Here is an 18678-nt window from a genome sequence, read left to right as displayed (position 1 = left end):
AAAAGCCTAATGACGCCTGGTTTACCGTATTCGAGGAGTCTGGCCCTTCTGCCCCACCGGCTGCATCAACAGCACCCAACAGAGCGGCAGCACTGGGAGACCCAGGCAAGCAGAGCAAAGGCACAGGCGCCGCAGGGGCAGGGCTGGCAGACCTTGTGCTCGGCGGCACGGAAAGGGGCTGCTCATCAGGTCAAGCTGCTCGGCCCGCTCATTCGAACGAAGGGCAACTCACACCATACGTCCTAGCTGGCCAGCCGCTAACGGGGGCAGATCCAAGGGGCGCGGCAACGCACACGCCCTCTGCCTCCTTGTCCAGATCACGGAAACCTACGCTGCTGTGTCCTCAGGCCAAGAAACCAGGCCCCCAGCAGCTGTTCACGGGAGCCCGCTAGAGACGAGCAGTTATGGGCGCCACCTCCCATCGGCCGGGCAGACCACTGGATCCCAAACCACGGCAGCCGTCTCCACCTGCAGTTGGCTCAGTGACCGCCCCTCTTTTGTCTTGGGTCCTTCCTACGTGTACTGTGACTCTATCTGCCACGCCTGGCCCACAGTCTGTCAAAGTTCTTCTGGGCTCTCCCTGAATCTGGGATGACACCTCTCCTTCGTGCTTCCCCGGCACCACCCTGCACCCTGGGTTCCTCTCCACCCCGCAGCACAATTACCCAGTTAGTCCACTCTCTTTGCAGCCCGATGCTACTGCATCTGGCCAGCAGCATTATTTTCTACAGTCACGGTGGTTCTTATTTTGTTTTTTTTTTTTTAATTTTTTTTTCAACGTTTATTTATTTTTGGGACAGAGAGAGACAGAGCATGAACGGGGGAGGGGCAGAGAGAGGGAGACACAGAATCGGAAACAGGCTCCAGGCTCTGAGCCGTCAGCCCAGAGCCTGACGCGGGGCTCGAACTCCCGGACCGCGAGATCCTGACCTGGCTGAAGTCGGACGCTTAACCGACTGTGCCACCCAGGCGCCCCGCTTATTTGTTTTTTTAATGTTTGTTTATTTTTTATTTTATTTATTTTTAATTTTTTTTTCCAACGTTTTTATTTACTTTTGGGACAGAGAGAGACAGAGCATGAACGGGGGAGGGGCAGAGAGAGAGGGAGACACAGAATCGGAAACAGGCTCCAGGCTCCGAGCCATCAGCCAGAGCTGACGCGGGGCTCGAACTCCCGGACCGCGAGATCCTGACCTGGCTGAAGTCGGACGCTTAACCGACTGTGCCACCTAGGCGCCCCGCTTATTTTGTTTTTTTAATGTTTGTTTATTTTTTGAGAGACAGAGAGAGAGAGACAGAGTGTGAGCAGGGGAGGGGCAGAGAGAGAGAGAGAGAGAGACACGGAATCCCAAGCAGGCTCCAGGCTCCGAGCTGTCAGCACAGAGCCCAACGCAGGGCTCGAGCCCACCAGCTGTGAGATCATGACCCGAGCCAAAGTCAGACCCTTAACCGACTGTGCCACCCAGGCGCCCCACTTATTTTGTTTTTTTTAATGTTTGTTTATTTTTTATTTTTTTTTAATTTTTTTTTCCAACGTTTTTATTTACTTTTGGGACAGAGAGAGACAGAGCATGAACAGGGGAGGGGCAGAGAGAGAGGGAGACACAGAATCGGAAGCAGGCTCCAGGCTCTGAGCCATCAGCCCAGAGCCTGACGCGGGGCTCGAACTCACGGACCGCGAGATCGTGACCTGGCTGAAGTCGGACGCTTAACCGACTGCGCCACCCAGGCGCCCCAATGTTTGTTTATTTTTTGAGAGACAGAGAGAGAGACAGAGTGTGAGCAGGGGAGGGGAGAGAGAGAGAGAGAGAGACACGGAATCCCAAGCAGGCTCCAGGCTCTGCGCTGTCAGCACAGAGCCCAACGCAGGGCTCGAGCCCACCAGCTGTGAGATCATGATCCGAGCCAAAGTCAGACCCTTAACTGACTGAGCCATCCAGGCGCCCCTAATTTTTTAAAATAAGTTTCCAATATAAAAAACAAAGAATTCTCTTGAAAAACTGGAAAATCTGGTAACCTTGAGTCCCACATCAAGGCAGCACGAGCTAGAGCTGAGCTATCAGTTGTCCCTTACACAGAAAAACATATACGTCCTAGCGCCCCAGTCTCCACCACTCCCTAATGCACACTGAGAACCCTCCCTTCACTTCAGCACCAACCAACCCATTTGAGTTTACCACCAATTATGGTTTGAGGACTTAATGGCAAGATTAACGGATTTCGCTGTAGAACTCTAACCCAAAATATGTGCCCAGTACACATTGAATGAATGGAGAAATTCACTAATTAGCTATAACATTTTAGCTCTTATGATTGTTATAAGGACTAAAACAATATGTGTTGAAAATATGTGCAGCTGTAACTTGAGATTGAAATATAATTGCTTTGGTAGAACACGATTCAGTTCAGGACCCCACTTCTTGAATATCGTGCTATCACATTAACAAAGATCACTAACGAAGAATCTGGTATTTATTTTTCTAATTTTAACAATCCATTAACTCTCTCTGAGAATGACCTTTATTTTTTGTCTTACAAATGACCAGAATGCACGCATTTCAGGGTAATTCGAATAACCTGGATATTTTTTCCAGAATAAATTAATTTTAGTTTTTTATCCTTTTACGGTTATTTGATTTATTATCCAACATACAGTGCCCGCAATAGGTAACAGTTTTCATCTCATAAAACTGTATTACCATTATGTAATAAGGCTACATTCAACTCATACGTTTTTCCAATATGCAATAAACTGAAATATTTTTTTAAAAAATCAACATTAAAGTAAACTGGCAGGCTTACAATTTATAAAAATCAGCTTTGAAATAAAGCCAGTGCTATGCATACGGCCTTTTTAATGGTGGACCATAATCATAAATGGCTTAGAAATAAAGTCAGTCCCAGATGCTGAGAGAATAAAACTAGTTAGCAATGTAGGGTACGGCTATTTCCAAGCAGGACAGTGACCCCGGCCTCTGGCCTCCTCCCACCTTAGCCCTCCATTTCCTTACGTTCTGAAAATCCTTCTTCCTACATCATACAGTGGGCAGCCTCTTTGTAGCCTAGGAAGCCTCACAAAGGCATGCGGTAATAAGGATATACATATTGTTGTTGGCTGGGAAATGAGAAAGATTTCCCTTTTTCAGATCATGAAATAGTTTCTACTAAAAACTCCACAAGCTTTACAACATTTTGTTGCCAAACACAATACCTTCAATTCCCCCAAAGTTCAAAAACATTAGGGGCCACTCACTGTCAAGGCTTCTACAATAATTTTTTTTTTTTTTTTTTTTTTTTTTTTTTTAAAAACTTAACCCAGGACAGGGTTTTTGAAGATGAATTCTTTTGGTTTCTCTGAGTTGTGGACTCTCTCATCTTTGCCTTAGGAAAATCACGGTCAGGGTTCTCGAGAAATGTGGCATACTGTAACTAGGGCACCTCCCCCCACCTCACTGCAATTCATAAATGTTTTTCTGTCTCAAAACGCAAACAGAACAACGGTAGCATGAAGGAGTGTGGGGGCCTCAAAGGCCGACACGGCGTATCTTCAGAGAACTGCGCATAGCCATTTCTAAAACACAGCTGTTTCAATTTTTATTTTAGAAGTCTGGATCGGCTCCAAAACTTCTCTTTGAAACATTCGAAGGTTCTTTTCCAGTATAAGTGGCATCCATTCTTTTAGATCTCCTCGTGTTAAACCTATCCAAGCCCACTGAAGAGGGGCTCCGTAATATTTAATCTCCAGATACACAAGTTCCTTTGTTTATCTAATTGCTGATGGGTGCCTGTTCTCTTTGTAAAGCCCGGGTTTTAAAACCTCAGTTTGAAAGGTACATATTCTGTGATGTGTGGACTGAAAGATAGCCCGATGCTGTTTAAACATCTTACTTTTAAATGTAAACATTTTAGGTGGATGAAATACAATGAATGAACTCACTACTCAACGTAAATCACAAAAAGAAACTGTGTTCACACTGCTTTACTGTTGTTTCTTCAGTTAGAAAGTTACTCTAAAAAAGGCTATGAACGTTTCATAATAATCAGCTGCCATGAGACAAATGTACTTCACTGTGGAACCGCTCCCGGCTCTTATCACATAAGCAGCTGTCTATTTATTTGGAGTGTACATTTATTCAAGGTGGGTATTCTTATTCAACCTGTCATCAACAGAGATAGGGGATGTTGGCCTTTCCCCGAATTTTAAATGCTTGACTTTAAATATTGACTCAGCAGATTTGAAAGGACTTGCTTTCTTCATATGTTCACGGTGCCTGCAGCTTTTTTGTGTTTTAGTAATTTCTGAATGATGGAAGGGATCACAGGGGATTGGGCTAAGCTTGGAGATTTAAATACACGAGAAAGGAGAATCAAATTCTCTTCGTGGGTGTTAGCTGAATATTTCACTCATGTTTCGAAATTCCCAACATGCCCTCGATTCACGTATTAAGAGCTGTAACCAGTAAATTAAATTAACATATCAAGGACAACATGTGACCCTCATATGTCTCCATTTTTCCATTCATATGTTGTGTGCAGGTAGGTACAAATGAAATCCAGTGATTACCTGGAGTAAAGACATTTCATTTACTTCTCTTTTCTTTTAAAAAGCTTATATTAGGAGTGTTCCTTACTCAATTTTCCGGATAGGAAAGGTACTTTAAGACTGCAATTTCAAGTGCATAAACGTCTTCACATGTCAACTTCAAATTCAAGATGCAGCCTAGACTCCCAGTCAAAAGACACTCTCGTCAAGGATGGTAACTTCCATCAATGTCCCAGAAAATACTAACACAATATCTCAAAGTCAGCACTTACTGTGGAAAAAAATTCTCAAGTCAATAAAGTCATGTGGCCTTGGTAAGAGGGTAGATGTTATGGCATTTCATAGATCAAAAAATAAAGAACTTACAGAGCTATGCATTGATGTCAAGGTAGTATTTTCGCAATGAAATGCATTTCTAGGTTTTGTATTATTTTCAGGACAACTCGATAAATATCACCCAAGATGAATTCTTTTTAAGCACCCACATCTCTGTGAATGATGATTAATGCGGAACACGTTCTTCTTCCACAGTGGGACTCCATTCTCACCCCCTTCAAGTTGCCAATCTTTAACTTAGAGACTAAGCAGCGCTTTGCAATAAAATATTTGTAAACTACACGAAAGCAGCACTGGCGAAAATGCCCGAGGTGAAACTGCACAACAGAAAACATACTGAGCAAATCCTGAACTAATGCAACATAATCCTCCCTTTTGCAGAGCAGTACCGGATCATGAAATAACAGCATATTAAAATCTTCCGTTTGCATAAGTCATGTTTAACAATAACTGTTTCCTGTTTATGTGAAGAAACTGTCTTCTAGTAAAGGAAAACCGTCAATGGAGTAGAAAACTACACCTGCATAAATATTTTGAGTTATTTCAGCTAAAGAAATACGGCACGAGGCTTATGGACGTGTTTGCAGATCGAGTCCTTTGGTGAAAATGCAAAAAAAAAAAAAAAAAAGAAAAAAAAGAAAAAAAAAAAAAAGACTCACATGGATTCCTCCCATGTCCGATGAACAGTTTGCTACCATCAAAACGGATCACTGAACGCCGAGCCTCCCAAATTTCATCTTCGAGAGTTGATCAGTAAATTTCTCTGGGACGCAACCCAGACGAGGGCCGCGAGCACTGACCTTCCTCCCTCATCTACGACCTGCTCTGCCCATCACCGTCCTGACAGATGGTCCGAGGTCTGCGAGATTCCTCTTCCACGGAATTTGTTTACCGAGGACTCGTAAGGGCCGTGAGTGCCCTCTGCCCCGCCCCACGGCGGCGGGGCGGGCGGCCAGGCCCGCGCCCGCTTCCCCCGAGCAGCGCCGCGTCCGCAGGGGCGCCGCGTCCACGCAGGGGCGCCGCGTCCACGCAGGGCGCCGCGTCCACGCAGGGGCGCCGCGTCCACGCAGGGGCGCCGCGTCCACGCAGGGGCGCCGCGTCCACGCAGGGGCGCCGCGCGGCTGCGAGGTGCCCGGGGAACACGCTGCAGCGCCACCTTTCCGGGCCCGGCTTCAGCCTCCCGCAGGTTCATCTACACGCGCGCACACGTCTGCCTCACAAGCCGTTTCCCATTTCCAAGATCCCTGGATGTTAAGACCCAGTCCCGCCGCTCCCACCGCCGGCGGAGACCCGGAGGCGTTCGCTTTCCCGCGTCCCCCTCGCGGCCGCGACCAAAGCTCCGGCATCTGCAGAGCGTCCTCCCTCCTCCCCTGGCTGTCACCCCGCCCGGGGGTCACCTTCGCCCGGCTCGGTCCGCCCGCCCCCCTCCGCTGCGCGGGAGCAGCCCTCGCCGGCGACCCTCGCCTCTGGCAGCCGCCTCCTCCCCGGCTGCCGAGCCTCGGGGACCCACCCGGGGCGGGGGCGGGGGCGGGGGCGAGGGCGAGGGACCTCCGCGCGGCCCCCGGCGGAGCCGGACACCTACCTTCCCAGTGACCCGGGAGGCTTCGCCGGCCGCCGCTCCCCGTCACGCCCTGCAGGTCCAGGCGGGCTTGCGGCCAAAGGGGCGCGCGGAAAGGGCCGGGTGCAGGGTACCGGGCGCGCAGGCGGGTCTGGGGGGATCCTCTTCGCGCGCGAGCCGGACGCTTCCCTGCGCCGCGGGCTGCGCGCTCTCCGGTAGCCCGCACCCAGCCGCCTCCCGGTCCCCGCCCCACCCAGGGCCGCCCCCCCACCCATGCCGTCCCCCCGCCCACCCAGTGTCCGCCCCTCCCCCCCGTTCCTTCCCCCCCCCCTTTCCTTCCCCGCCCACCAGTTCCTCCCCTCCCACCCCTTGTCCTTCCCCGCCCACACCGGTTCCTCCCTCCGCCCCCATTTCCTTCCGGCCCTCCCCCCCCTTCCTTCCCCTCCCCCCCATTTTGCCTTCCCCGCCCCCCATTTCCTCCCCCCCCCCCGCTCCTCCCCTCCTCCCCTGCCCTCCCTTCCCCTCTCCCCTCATCCTCCCTGGCCGCCCCCGCTTGCCTCACCCCGGCTCCCCTCCACTGCCGAGCCGAGGTCAGAGGCGCATGAAGGCTTGACCCCTGAGGCTGCGGGAGCTGGCGAATGCGTCCCGCAGGCTAAGGGGCCGGGGGTGGGGGAGGTGGGGGGAGAGCGGGGCCCCGAGAACCAGCAAAAGCTTGGCTGTGTGAGGGGAACTGCCTTTGGCGAAGGGAGAGAGCCGCCGGTTGTACCCTGGACGTATTTTCTCAGGACCTTTGTGCCTTTCCCTTGCCTGGTCGCATTCTACCCAGCACCTGCTTCTGCGTAGCAGGAAAGACCCCCCCCCCCCCCCCCCCCCAGAAAACGATGTGGCACGTTTGCTCTGGCCGATCAAAATCATGATGACCTGGCTCGTCAATAATCGTCTCATTCATTCATTGATACATTTTTCCAGCAGATACTCACCCAAGGCGCCCCCTCCCCCACCTTGGCCAGAAACCTCTAAGGATCAGTTAACAAGGTGAATCCTTGTACATACGCTTGGGGTCCCCCTCCTCCACGCCAGCACTAGCCCAATCCAACCGTTAAGGTCGCTCCATAACCTGGAAGCCCCTGGCCATGTGGGGGAGCACAGAGTGCTGGCTCCACGCCTTAACAAAGTATTTTGTGGAAGGGTGTTGAAACTTATGCACTTGAGTTTATGCACTTATCAAACGGAGCTAACGGTGCCCAGTTTGCAAATTTGTTGGAAGGAGGTAAAAGAATGAGGTACCTAAAAAAATACTTTTTCGGCAGTAGAATGCCATAGAAATGTAAGCAGCTATTGTTTCATCTGTCCAGCGGGTAATAAAAGGGGAAATTTCCTTCAAACACAAGATACGTTCATGACTTTAGTAAAAAGAGGCATCCACCGCTTGTCTGTGGTTTGTTTTCCTGACACAACGACACCACTCTTTGGATGGAAACCATAGCCTGTGTTTCTTTACGATACCTTAAAGCCCATAGTAGCCCCTCGATAAATGTTTGTCGATGAATAAATGATGAGTTGTTCTAGTTAATTTCTGATAGTACATCTTGAGGCCTTGAGCAAACCATAGTGCTAGGCCAGGTGCTTGTGAAAAGTACATTCAAAAGCATTCCCAAGGGTCACAACCTCAAGATGACCTACTTCAAATCTAACCCAGTCTGAATACAGACCCCAACATCGACTTTGTAAATAACTTACAAATGATATGCACCATCTTATTTGAACCTCACGGCAAGACTTCCATCCTTAGATGGAGAGGTGGTTTCACACCATCCACAGTGAGGTCAATTTGCTCTTTGATGAAAAGGGGGGGGACGGTTCTGCTTTGCAGCGACTTTATCATCCATTCATTCCTTCCACACAAACCACTCTCTGTGAGAGGAGTTCTGATAAGTGCAGCTTTCTGCATCTTCCTAAACGTCCCCGGGCTCGGGCAGCCCTAGCCTAGCATCATGTGCTGCTGCTCAGGGAAGTTTCATGCAGAGCAGTCTGCCGTATTTATCGGAGATAGGAAAGAGGCCTCGCAGCCCATCTGTGCCGTCGCCTGGCGCAACTACACGACTGCACTCCTGTGCGTGTTATACCGAAGTCACCTGTTTGATTGCGCTCCTTTCCCTACCTGGGCTTCAATCACCGGAGGGCACGTGTGACTTCCTTAACGTCCCCCGGGTCTGGCACCTAGAGCACTCAGCGTCTTGGTGAAGCTGGATTGTTGCCTCCGCCTCTGTGAGGTCTCACACAGTCGCCCTTTCTTCCTCTAAAAAGAGGAAGGGAAAACCCTTTGTCCCACTAACTCCACCAAGGTACAGGCCCTCCCCACCTTGCCCCGGGATAGTGCCGCAGTCAACCTTTCTCTCCGCTGGTCTGTCCAGCGAGCGTCTGCTTCCTCCCCCCTTTCATCACTGGCAGTGTCTATTAAAAGGTTTACGAGAGGCTCCTCATTGTTAAGACCGGCTTTCCGGCTCCTTAAATTAGCATTCAAAGATTGCATGTTTGGGGCTCTGCCCACATTTTCAGCCTTATCTTTCTCTCCTCTAGACCACACACTTTCTGTTCTGGCCAAACTGGTCGGCTCGCCTTGCCTCAAATGTGCCCCGACTTCCCCTTCTCTTCCTCTTAATGCTCACCGATTCCCCTTACTGCTCTGACTCCTCACTTACTTACACCTGACTTCTATCTCAGAACCAGCTGGAAAGCCACAGCTCTCACGAGTCTATCCAAGATTCGTGGGCTTCCTACAATGATAGCACTTGCATCCAAGTGGGACTTGCTTAGCTTCTGCCTTAAGGAGTTAAAAATGCTTACAGAGAAGGGGTGTATTTTGTTCAAACTTGTGTCTCTGATAATATCAAACATCCAAGCAAATGTTCATAAATGTTTTCTCAGTGGAATTTAATCTGCCAACTTGAGAACTACCTCTGTGACTTCAGCTAAAAGCTCTTTTGTTCTCTGGCCTCCTTTGTACTTGGAGACAGTAAGACATTATTTAGCCCATTAGTTTCTTTGCGTCATTTCATGTGTGTATGATTGATCTGACCGGTTAGCCTATTATTCACTATAGAGAGGGACATTAGTTTTGACATGCATCGGCCTTGGCATCAGATTATCTGGTCTTGGATGCCAACTTGCCATCCACTATTGCATATCCTGGGAAAAGGACTTAGCCTCCTTAAATTCCTTTTTTTTTTTCTCATCTGTAAAATTTGTCTCATCGTGGTTGCTCAATAAAACAAGGCATTTAAAGCACTCAGCTCCATGCCCTGGCACAGAGTAAATGCTCACTAAATGGCAGCCATTATTACGATGGCAGGATATCTATTGTAGGCATCCAAAGCCTAGCAGCAGTAAATAAAGGATAATTGAAATGATATTTGACAGTGGGGGCAAAGAGCACTGGAATTCTGCACTCTAGCTTATTGCACGCATCTTATCCTTAAAGAAGAGGCTGGTTAAGTTCAGTAAATAATGCCCACTTTACCACACTCATTCAGATGCTGGAAGACAAGAGGCTATTCCCCCCTCCACTTAAACTAGGTGAAGTAACAAACTTTAAAATAAAAAAAAAATAGTTGTAGTGACCAGCCAGCTCACTAAAAGCAAAGTTCAAGGAAATTGGTTGACTTCCTAGTAATTTCTAGTGTAGATCACTAGTCCTTGGGAAAAGGCAACAGAATGCAGGCCACATGAAGGTGCTGAATTTTGTCTGTCAGTGGAATTTAATTTACAGTGCCTGGCACATAGTAGGTGCTCATTGACATTTGTTGAATGAGTTAACAAGTGGGAGTGACGATCTCAAAGATGAATAAGTTTGTCAAATATAGTTAAGAAAATGAGGGAAAAAAATAACCAAGATGCAGCTACTTAAGTAACTCCCAACACCCATTGCCGCCAATCCCGGATGATCAGTGCCGGGTTGGGGCCAGACATGCTGTGACTTGCTCAAGGTCACACACCAAGTTCATATAAAGCTGGAGTCAGAACCCAGGCCCCCTGAGTCTTAACATAACGTTCACCATACCACTACATGAGCCAATATACGTGCAAAGGCCAACGAGGTTATTTAGAGCAAAGCTGTTATGAGTGAATAGCAGCTGCAGTGATCTTTGTGAATTTATGGGCATCCCCCTTGGCTAGACTTGTCATGTGTTTAATGAGAAAGAAATGGCCCTGGACTCTACTCCCCTCTTTCCTGATAATATGGCAGTCTCCTCTGCATGTGGCCGAATGAAAGACCGGGCCTCTGCTGGGAACAGCCCAAGAATGGGGACATTTAGCAGGATGCAGAAAGCTGTACTTATCAGCACGCCTCTCGCAGAGGGTGTTTATTGCTGGAAGGAATGGTTTGATAAGTTGCTGGAAAGCCCCACCTGCCCATCTCAGCTCTCCCACCCTGGATGCTGTGAAACCACCTGTCAGTCTAAGGATGGGAGACTTGGTAACTTCTCAGTGGTGATTCCAACCAGTGGGTGGGTTTGAGGAACAATTCAGGGGCTGACGCTGAATGGCGAGTGACAGAAGAGGGGAAACTAAGCACCGCCACCGGGGAGCCTCCCCTGCCCTCCTTTTCAGGGCCAGTTTTCTAAATTGGGCTGACAAAATGATAAAGCATCATCCTCTCAGGGGGCACCAAATTATTAATTTTTCCAGGGCGACGTGGACTGTTCTCTGCCATCACAGAGAAGAGAGTCTGACCAAGCAGGTGGCAGATGTCCGAGTTCTGTCTAGTGAAGCAGAGGAAGAATGGTTTATGTCTTGAGATCCTTTATAGCTATAGATTCTAGGCTAACTGATGGAAAGCTCTATCAAAAATTTCTAATAGCTCTTATAAAATATATCAAAAGAGGGGCGCCTGGGTGGCTCAGTCGGTTGAGCGTCCGACTTCGGCTCAGGTCATGATCTCACAGTCTGTGAGTTCAAGCCCCGCGTCGGGCTCTGTGCTGACAGCTCGGAGCCTGGAGCCTGCTTCGGATTCTGTGTCTCCCTCCTCTCTCTTCCCCTCCCCTGCTCACGCTCTGTCTCTCTCTGTCCTCAAAAATAAATAAAAACATTTAAAAATAAAATAAAATAAAAATAAAATAAAATAAAATAAAATAAAATAAAATAAAATATATCAAAAGAAAGTAAAACTACAGAAACCTGTTTTTGGGCAAAATCAAGTTGGCTCTATATAATTCTTGTGATGGAAACAATTAACGTCTAGCCCTAGAACAAAAGAACCCAGGGTCTGAAATCAGATACACTCAAGTGCTGCCACTTAATTAGCCTTGTGATCTTGCACATGTTGTCTATGAGTCTCTCTGAGACTCACTTTCCTCATCTGTACCATGAAGGAGACAATTATAAATTTAAATGAGAGAGTGGTTTGAAAAAAACACTGTGAGAGTGCCTGCACACAAGTCCTCAATACGTATCAGTGAATTAATTAATATTAGTGAATTAAGAAATATTAGCGACTGTTATGGAATAATAATCTGTAAAGCTTTATATGAAACCTTTAGGAGGATGAGAAGACTTGGGGATGGCTATTTGGTCTTAAGAGCAGTATCTACGTTCAAGCTTATAGTCAATCAATGAGTTGAATTTATTCGCAAGAAATGTTTTTTTCTCAAGGGAAAAAAGGAACAGAAAGAGGTTAAAGAAAACTTGTTTCAAGGATTCTAACGTAATCAAATGTGGCATGGAACACAGATCACGTAAAAGCCATATGAAATTTGCAAAGTAAAATCTCACAAAAATCCCACCGGGAATCTCCCTCAACGAATAACGACATTTCATTCACTATTAACTTTCCAGGGACATCTTCTCGGAAAATATGAATTCCTGGAAAACACATAAAGATTTACTTATATGATGCCCAACTTGTATATGCACACATACACAGCAGACTCACACAAATATATAGAATTGCACATTGCGCTGAGACTTTCGACTTTTGGTAAAAATTATTTTAGGGGCACCTGGGGGCTTAGGAGGTTACATGTCTGACTCTTGATTTCGCTCAGGTCATGATCTCACGGTGGTGAGATTGAGCCCTGCCTCAGCTCTTTGCTGGGCATGGAGATTCTCTCTCTTAAGATTCTCTCTCTCCCTGTCCCTCTGCCCCTCCCCTGCCTGTGTGTGCGTGCTCTCTCTCTCTCTCTCAAAAAAAAAAAAAAAAAAAAATCATCTTAAACATTATGGGTCCAGCATGTGTTCAGACTGCTTAGAAATACAGAAGCAGGGCCGCCGGGGTGGCTCAGTCGGTTAAGTGTCCGACTTCGGCTCAGGTCATGATCTCACAGTCGGTGAGTTCGAGCCCTGCGTCGGGCTCTGTGCTGACAGCTCGGAGCCTGGAGCCTGTTTCAGATTCTGTCTCTCCCTCTCTCTGACCCTCCCCTGTTCGTGCTCTGTCTCTCCCTGTCTCAAAAATAAATAAAAAAAAAAAAGTTAAAAAAAAATACAGAAGCAAAAGGGAACACGTAGAACATAACCAGACTATCAGCTAACTGACAGCTATTGAGGAAACAAAAATATATACTCCATTAGGAAGTGGCTCTTACTCTTTATCTTTCAGACTGACATTGTTCTCTGTTCAGCTACATAGTGCATTGAATTTGTTGTGCAGTTGTTAGAAAATAGACGATGCGTGGTGAAATAGAGAGAACACTGGATAGGACTTGAAAAAAAACCAGCCATGTGACCTTGGTTAGGAGAGTCAAGTTAACTTTCTCTAATCTCAGTCCTGCTCATCTGCAAAATGGCTATAAAAAATTCCACCCGGCTTATTTCACAACGAGAGAGTCAACTCCCTCATTTAACACTGGAGAAAAACAAGTATTGAAGTGACTCTCTTAAGGTCACATAGCGAATCAGGACTAGAAAAGTCTTTTGAAGACTTGGTCCTACAGTAACAAACGCTGCCATTGAAGCAGTAGCTAGGAGAGTGCTTTGAAAAAAATGCAATACGAGGGTGTCCCTTCATGGAAGTATTATGGATCAGGGCTACTTAAGTCACGATTGAGATCATCATGTGGCAATTAATTAAGAATGCCTTTCGACGCCATACCTGTAGCTCAGCAATAGCCATCTTCCTTTTAAAATCAAATACAATCTGGTTCATTTCCTCAACCAGGACCCAAGAAGGTAAACAATTAACTGAATTCATTCAGAAACTGAAGTGGATTTTCAAGGACTTGACTTGCCCAAGCTAGTTTTCTACAAAGCCGAAATTAATCAGATAATTGCTGATTCTCCCTTTTGTTTAGTGCTGAGGAGTGTTTGTATCCGTTAAAATGAACCTAGTAGCAGAATAAGCAATCATTTAAGAAAATTTTATAAATCCCAAATGTAAACCAAATGATCAAGTTCCTCGGCGTGTTATTTCTTCAGGCATCTTCTCCACAGGTTACTTTAAAAGCTTATTTTCTTTATTGGAAATGTGAACATGAATACTGCTTTTGTGATTTAAAGAGGATTTTTTTCAGCAAACAATGAAAGAATCGACCTAAACTGATACCCCAGGATATTTTGAACTGGCTTTGTTACACTGTCAGCAGAACAAAAATTTAAATGCCTCTCCTGCGTCGTGACTAAAAAACAACAGTTAAATCTCTTAGATTAAATTCTTACCGACACATCCTAAAATATAGTCAGCTTAGTATGGTTTTAAATAATATCCTCTTAACAGTTAGCACAGTTTTAAATTAAACAAACAGTGCTAATTACCCTCCTTCTAAGTGTCTGAGGAAAGTTAGAAAGTAATTAAATTAATTGGCTCTGAAAAAATTAATTACATATGAATGAGGCTCATTAGACCTTTCCTGTTTCATCAGAATTTCAAACTAAAGGATAACTAATCTTATCACTTATAATTTCTTTGTGGTTCAGCTAGCATAAAAATAGCCATTGTGATGATAATTAATTTTACCCAAATAAAACTAGAACACTAAAGTGAACTAATGTGAACACAGACTCTTTTGCACTGTATTAAATCTTGCCTCTCCCTGTAAAGAGTTCTCTGTGTTGTGCGAGGTTGTGCGTGCGTGTGTGGTGTGTGTGATCAGTGAACTGACAAAAAACAACAGTTAACTTTCAAATTTGGCACCCACTGCAAGATATGTTTTGGGTTTGCCAAGTGGAGTATAACCAAAGTGAGAATTTGACTAAAACCTGTGTGGAGCATGGCAACTGTTGATTACGCAGATAGTTTCATAAACAGTTGGCAACTTTTAACTGGCAACAGCTGTCACTATAAATTTAAAGTAAATGTTAATTTAGGAATACCAACGGCGGGAACGTTTTCTGTAAACAAGGCCTTGTGCTATTTCCAAAAGGTTACAGAAAATCACTAGAGAATTTTTAGACAAAACTTGGCACAGCTTTAACCCTCTCTGGTTTAAAAGTCCTTCATTTTTACACCCAAAAGGCTTTAATCGTACTTGAATGCCTTTTCAGTGATTCCCTTGAGGATGCAAACTGCATAAGGAAATGTAGTTGATGGGGTTACGTCTTGGAGGTGAGAGAATAAATAAACTAAGGAACAGTCTTGCCAAAGATGCAGTATACTCTTTTAGGTAGAAAATAAGGAAAGCCTTGGGGCGTCCAGGAAAGTTCTTCGGGCCTGTTTACTAAATAAAGTAACCTGTAAACACTCAACGCAATTACAGCTTACAGATCTCAGGCTCCGAAGGCGGGTTGTATGCTAAAGTTAGCGCTCTGTTTTCTCCTGTTTGAACAACTCATTTCCAAGTGCAGTTTGCATGACCCATTGCCAACCCTTTTGTATCACCTCTAAAAAACGGCATGGAGAATCATAGTTACTCTGATACACCCAGGAAAACACAATGTGGTATTCAAGCAGAGAAATGCCCGCTTTAATTGACTGAAGCCGTCGTTTCCTTAGAGCACACAGGAAAAGTGAAGTGAAAGCTACGACAAAACATAAAATTTGTACCTGCAAACGTGCTGAACTCTTTCCAGGACTCACCCTTTCGGCAACTCAGTTTCTCCGTGGCAGCATTTCTGTGCCAAGTGCTGCTACCTTCCCAAAAATGTATGTCAGCACAAGCCCGGACGAAACTTCAAATCCAGGAAAATAAAATTAACCATGCAGATCAAAGGCAGACGAGCAGGGAGATGAAATGCCGTAATCTGATCGGCGATCAGTTGCAGAACATCAAAGGCAGGGCTAAGTTTATATATATGCATGGATATCAAGAAAGTTCCCTTTCCGCAGGTAGTTGCCCTCCCCTCCTCGTCCACAAATTCTTTTGTTTAACACACGGATCACGTTGTTTTCCTCTCTCTCTCTCTTTTTTTTCCCCTTCCCCTTTGCAACCAGGCGATACCCGTGGCTCTCCCAAGCTTGAGCTGAGTGGCTGGATCCGTAGCCTTTTCGGTTCCCAAGCCGTGCTGTGGATTGTGTGTTGGAGGCTTTGCCTAGTGCCAGCGGGTTCTGCTTGATCCCTTTCATCTCGCTGAACTGCAGATTCCCATGACATCATTCAGCGCCGTGGGACTGGTAGGAGAGCTATAATTCAGCCTGTGGGGGAGCAGAGCTCCGAGAAGCCAGAGTCTGCCTGATTTCCAATCACGTTAGGCTAGTGTGCCTCACGCAGCACAGTTTCTGTTGTCTGTTTCCCAGTTGGAAAGGACAGCGATTGCGGGAGTGTGATAAGATCCCTGATCCATCTGGGTTCCAAAGGACTGCCTTTAATTGCCTCTTCGTTGATAAGAATCACAATTTTTTCACAAAGCCTGGGTGTCAAATATTCAGAGTAGTTAAATAGCACTCTAAGACCATTCCAGACAACACCCAGGGGCTCTGCTGCAAGGAGAGGGGAACATTTTAAAAAGGTCGTCCTTTGTCTGAAGCGTGACCCATCTTTAAGGACTGAAAGCAAACTGTCTTTTCCTGGAAACTTAAATTAGTAGAGGTTGAACACCAGCGAAACGGTGGTGTTTCAATTAAAGTAATTACTCCGCGGATAACCAGCAATTAATCACTGGCTAAATATGTACCCACCCTCTCCCTTAAGCCTGAGGGCAGAGACTTACTCTTGGTCTTTATCGGGGATTCTGAAAACTGTATTTTAAAACAACATGTAGTTCTTAGTTTTTATTTTATTTTTTTAACGTTTATTTATTTTTGAGACAGGGAGAGACAGAGTATGAACGGGGGAGGGTCAAGAGAGAGGGAGACACAGAATCCGAAACAGGCTCAGGCTCTGAGCTGTCAGCACAGAGCCCGACGTGGGGCTCGAACTCACGGACCGCGAGATCATGACCTGAGCCGAAGTCGGACGCCCAACCGACTGAGCCACCCAGGCGCCCCTGTAGTTCTTAGATAGGTGTAATTCAGTAACACCTGTTGAGCATTTTTTTTTAAATTTTTTTTTTAACGTTTATTTATTTTTGAGACACAGAGAGACAGAGCATGAACAGGGGAGGGGCAGAGAGAGAGGAGACACAGAATCTGAAACAGGCTCCAGGCTCTGAGCTGTCAGCACAGAGCCTGACGCGGGGCTCGAACTCACGGACCGCGAGATCGTGACCTGGCTGAAGTCGGACGCTTAACCGACCCACCCTGCCCTGAGCATTTTTTAAATTCACAAAAGAAAAGGACTCGGTAGAGGAAAGCCGTTGCCCCTGCTAACCCAAAGCTATCTGCCTTCGGGATTGTTTTCTCCTAAACGCATAGTTTGCACTTGTAACTCACAAAAATCACCACGTTGGTCTCATTCTCCGTAATTAAAATGAGACCTGTTGCACATTATTGTTCTCTAACGATCGTTCTTGACAATGGCCGATTCGATACAACAAGATGATTTTATTTTTAGTGTTTATCAAAACAGAAGATCATCAGAAATTTTGTCTTCATCACAATCCGGGTACAGGGCATCTCTGAATTCCAGATCACTCTTTCGTGGAATGAAGGAAAATGTTCTATTTTCTAAGGGAAATTTGCCAACTTTTAGAAGGTCAGGTGAAAACATTTTTGCAAAACTGAGAACACATAGAATCTAATCATTCTTTTGTAACTTCTCTCCCTAATTTGTTTGGTCTAATTTTTTCCTGAAAGTGTACTTTATAGTGGGTTCTGTGAATCTCGAACGAAATTTAATAGCAAAACATTGGCTTGAACAGCTACTGAGCTCAGTATAAATGACATTTAAATAGTCACGTTTCTTTTTCAACACTTCTTTTAAACTTTTCTACCGCACACATCGTTGCTCGAAGAGGCCCAGAGCTCCAATGGTGTTTGAAGTGCAGGTGTCATTCTTTACGACTTCTTAAAGCAGGGCAGGAAAAAATCCTGGGATCCCTGGACTCCACGTAACATTTCTGGCGATGCTAAAGGCAAATTCAGTGAAAACATTTCAAAAGACAAAATAGTTCCGAGTGGCATGTGCCCATTTCTTCTTGGAGGCCACCCACCCCGCAACCAGCATGAAGCTCCTATCCCATCCCCCTGCACCCTGGAATAGGGCCTCCCTAGAAGCTGACGCAGGGAGTCAGAACACCTGGTGCTCTGCACGGTTTCGTTGCAGCGGCGAGGAATCCTAGGGTCTTGCCCGAGTTCAACACCGGCAGAAATAGGTGAGGGACTGAACGAGGACTCTACGGTTTCACCGGGAGCTTCCAGGAGGCGTTTGAAAGCAGGGACTCACACGAAAACCAGGCAAATGATCCTTGATGTACACAAATCTCATCGAGGGAGATTTGTTGTGCAAAACACGCCAGCAATGCAGTAACGTCTTCGATGGAGGGTTAATTCCCCGAGTCACTGAACATTATTATGAATTGTCCTCCTGTGGCCAAGACCCGGCCCCCTCCCCCCGTGTGAGATGAAAGGAAATTGAGGTTAGGGCCCCATCTGTCGCCAGGAGCAGAGTGTGGCTGAAGGCCCTTCTGGAATGAGGAGGGACCTCTTGACCCGGGGCTCATTAGTGCTGTGCTTTGGCCCCACGGAGCTCCCTGCATTGTGGACATGTGGCCTGGACCATTGTGCTTTGTGAGCAGCACCCTGAAAGCAGAGCTTGCAAAGCTTTTCTCTTTCCCTCCAAGAAACTTAGACGGGTGACGTTAAGTCTGGTGCCACGGTGATAAGAAATACGTCACTCCGCTCTACGTCGTTACCTGTTGCAACAACACGAGGTGAGAACGTTTATCGATGACTCCTAGTGCCACGTCACCCGTGAGCGGCTTTTGTTACTCTTCC

The 18678-nt window shown here is 46.4% G+C and overlaps 1 protein-coding gene across 5 annotated transcripts in view; it reads right to left on the bottom strand.

Annotated features, from left to right (window-relative positions):
- TNFRSF19 (TNF receptor superfamily member 19) overlaps positions 1 to 15792 on the bottom strand; it is a 93571-nt gene extending 77779 nt beyond the window's left edge. The window contains exon 1 of one of the 5 annotated variants that reach the window (XM_030307863.1): positions 15412 to 15792. Coding sequence is in view for 3 of the 5 variants with exons in the window: in XM_030307842.1 (XP_030163702.1) it covers positions 5539 to 5577 (39 nt within the window). In the remaining 2 variants the exon portion in view is untranslated. Of the gene's footprint in view, positions 1 to 5538; positions 5835 to 6461; positions 6629 to 15411 lie in introns of those variants that run through there. The other 4 variants (XM_030307853.1, XM_030307842.1, XM_030307839.2 and 1 more) reach the window with 4 other exon arrangements.
- Between the last annotated feature and the right edge of the window lie 2886 nt (positions 15793 to 18678).

This window comes from Lynx canadensis, chromosome A1 (genome assembly GCF_007474595.2).
Source record: "Lynx canadensis isolate LIC74 chromosome A1, mLynCan4.pri.v2, whole genome shotgun sequence".
Classification (NCBI taxonomy): domain Eukaryota; kingdom Metazoa; phylum Chordata; class Mammalia; order Carnivora; family Felidae; genus Lynx; species Lynx canadensis.
Note: the sequence above shows the minus strand (reverse complement) of the source record. Positions and strands in the feature narration are given on the sequence as shown.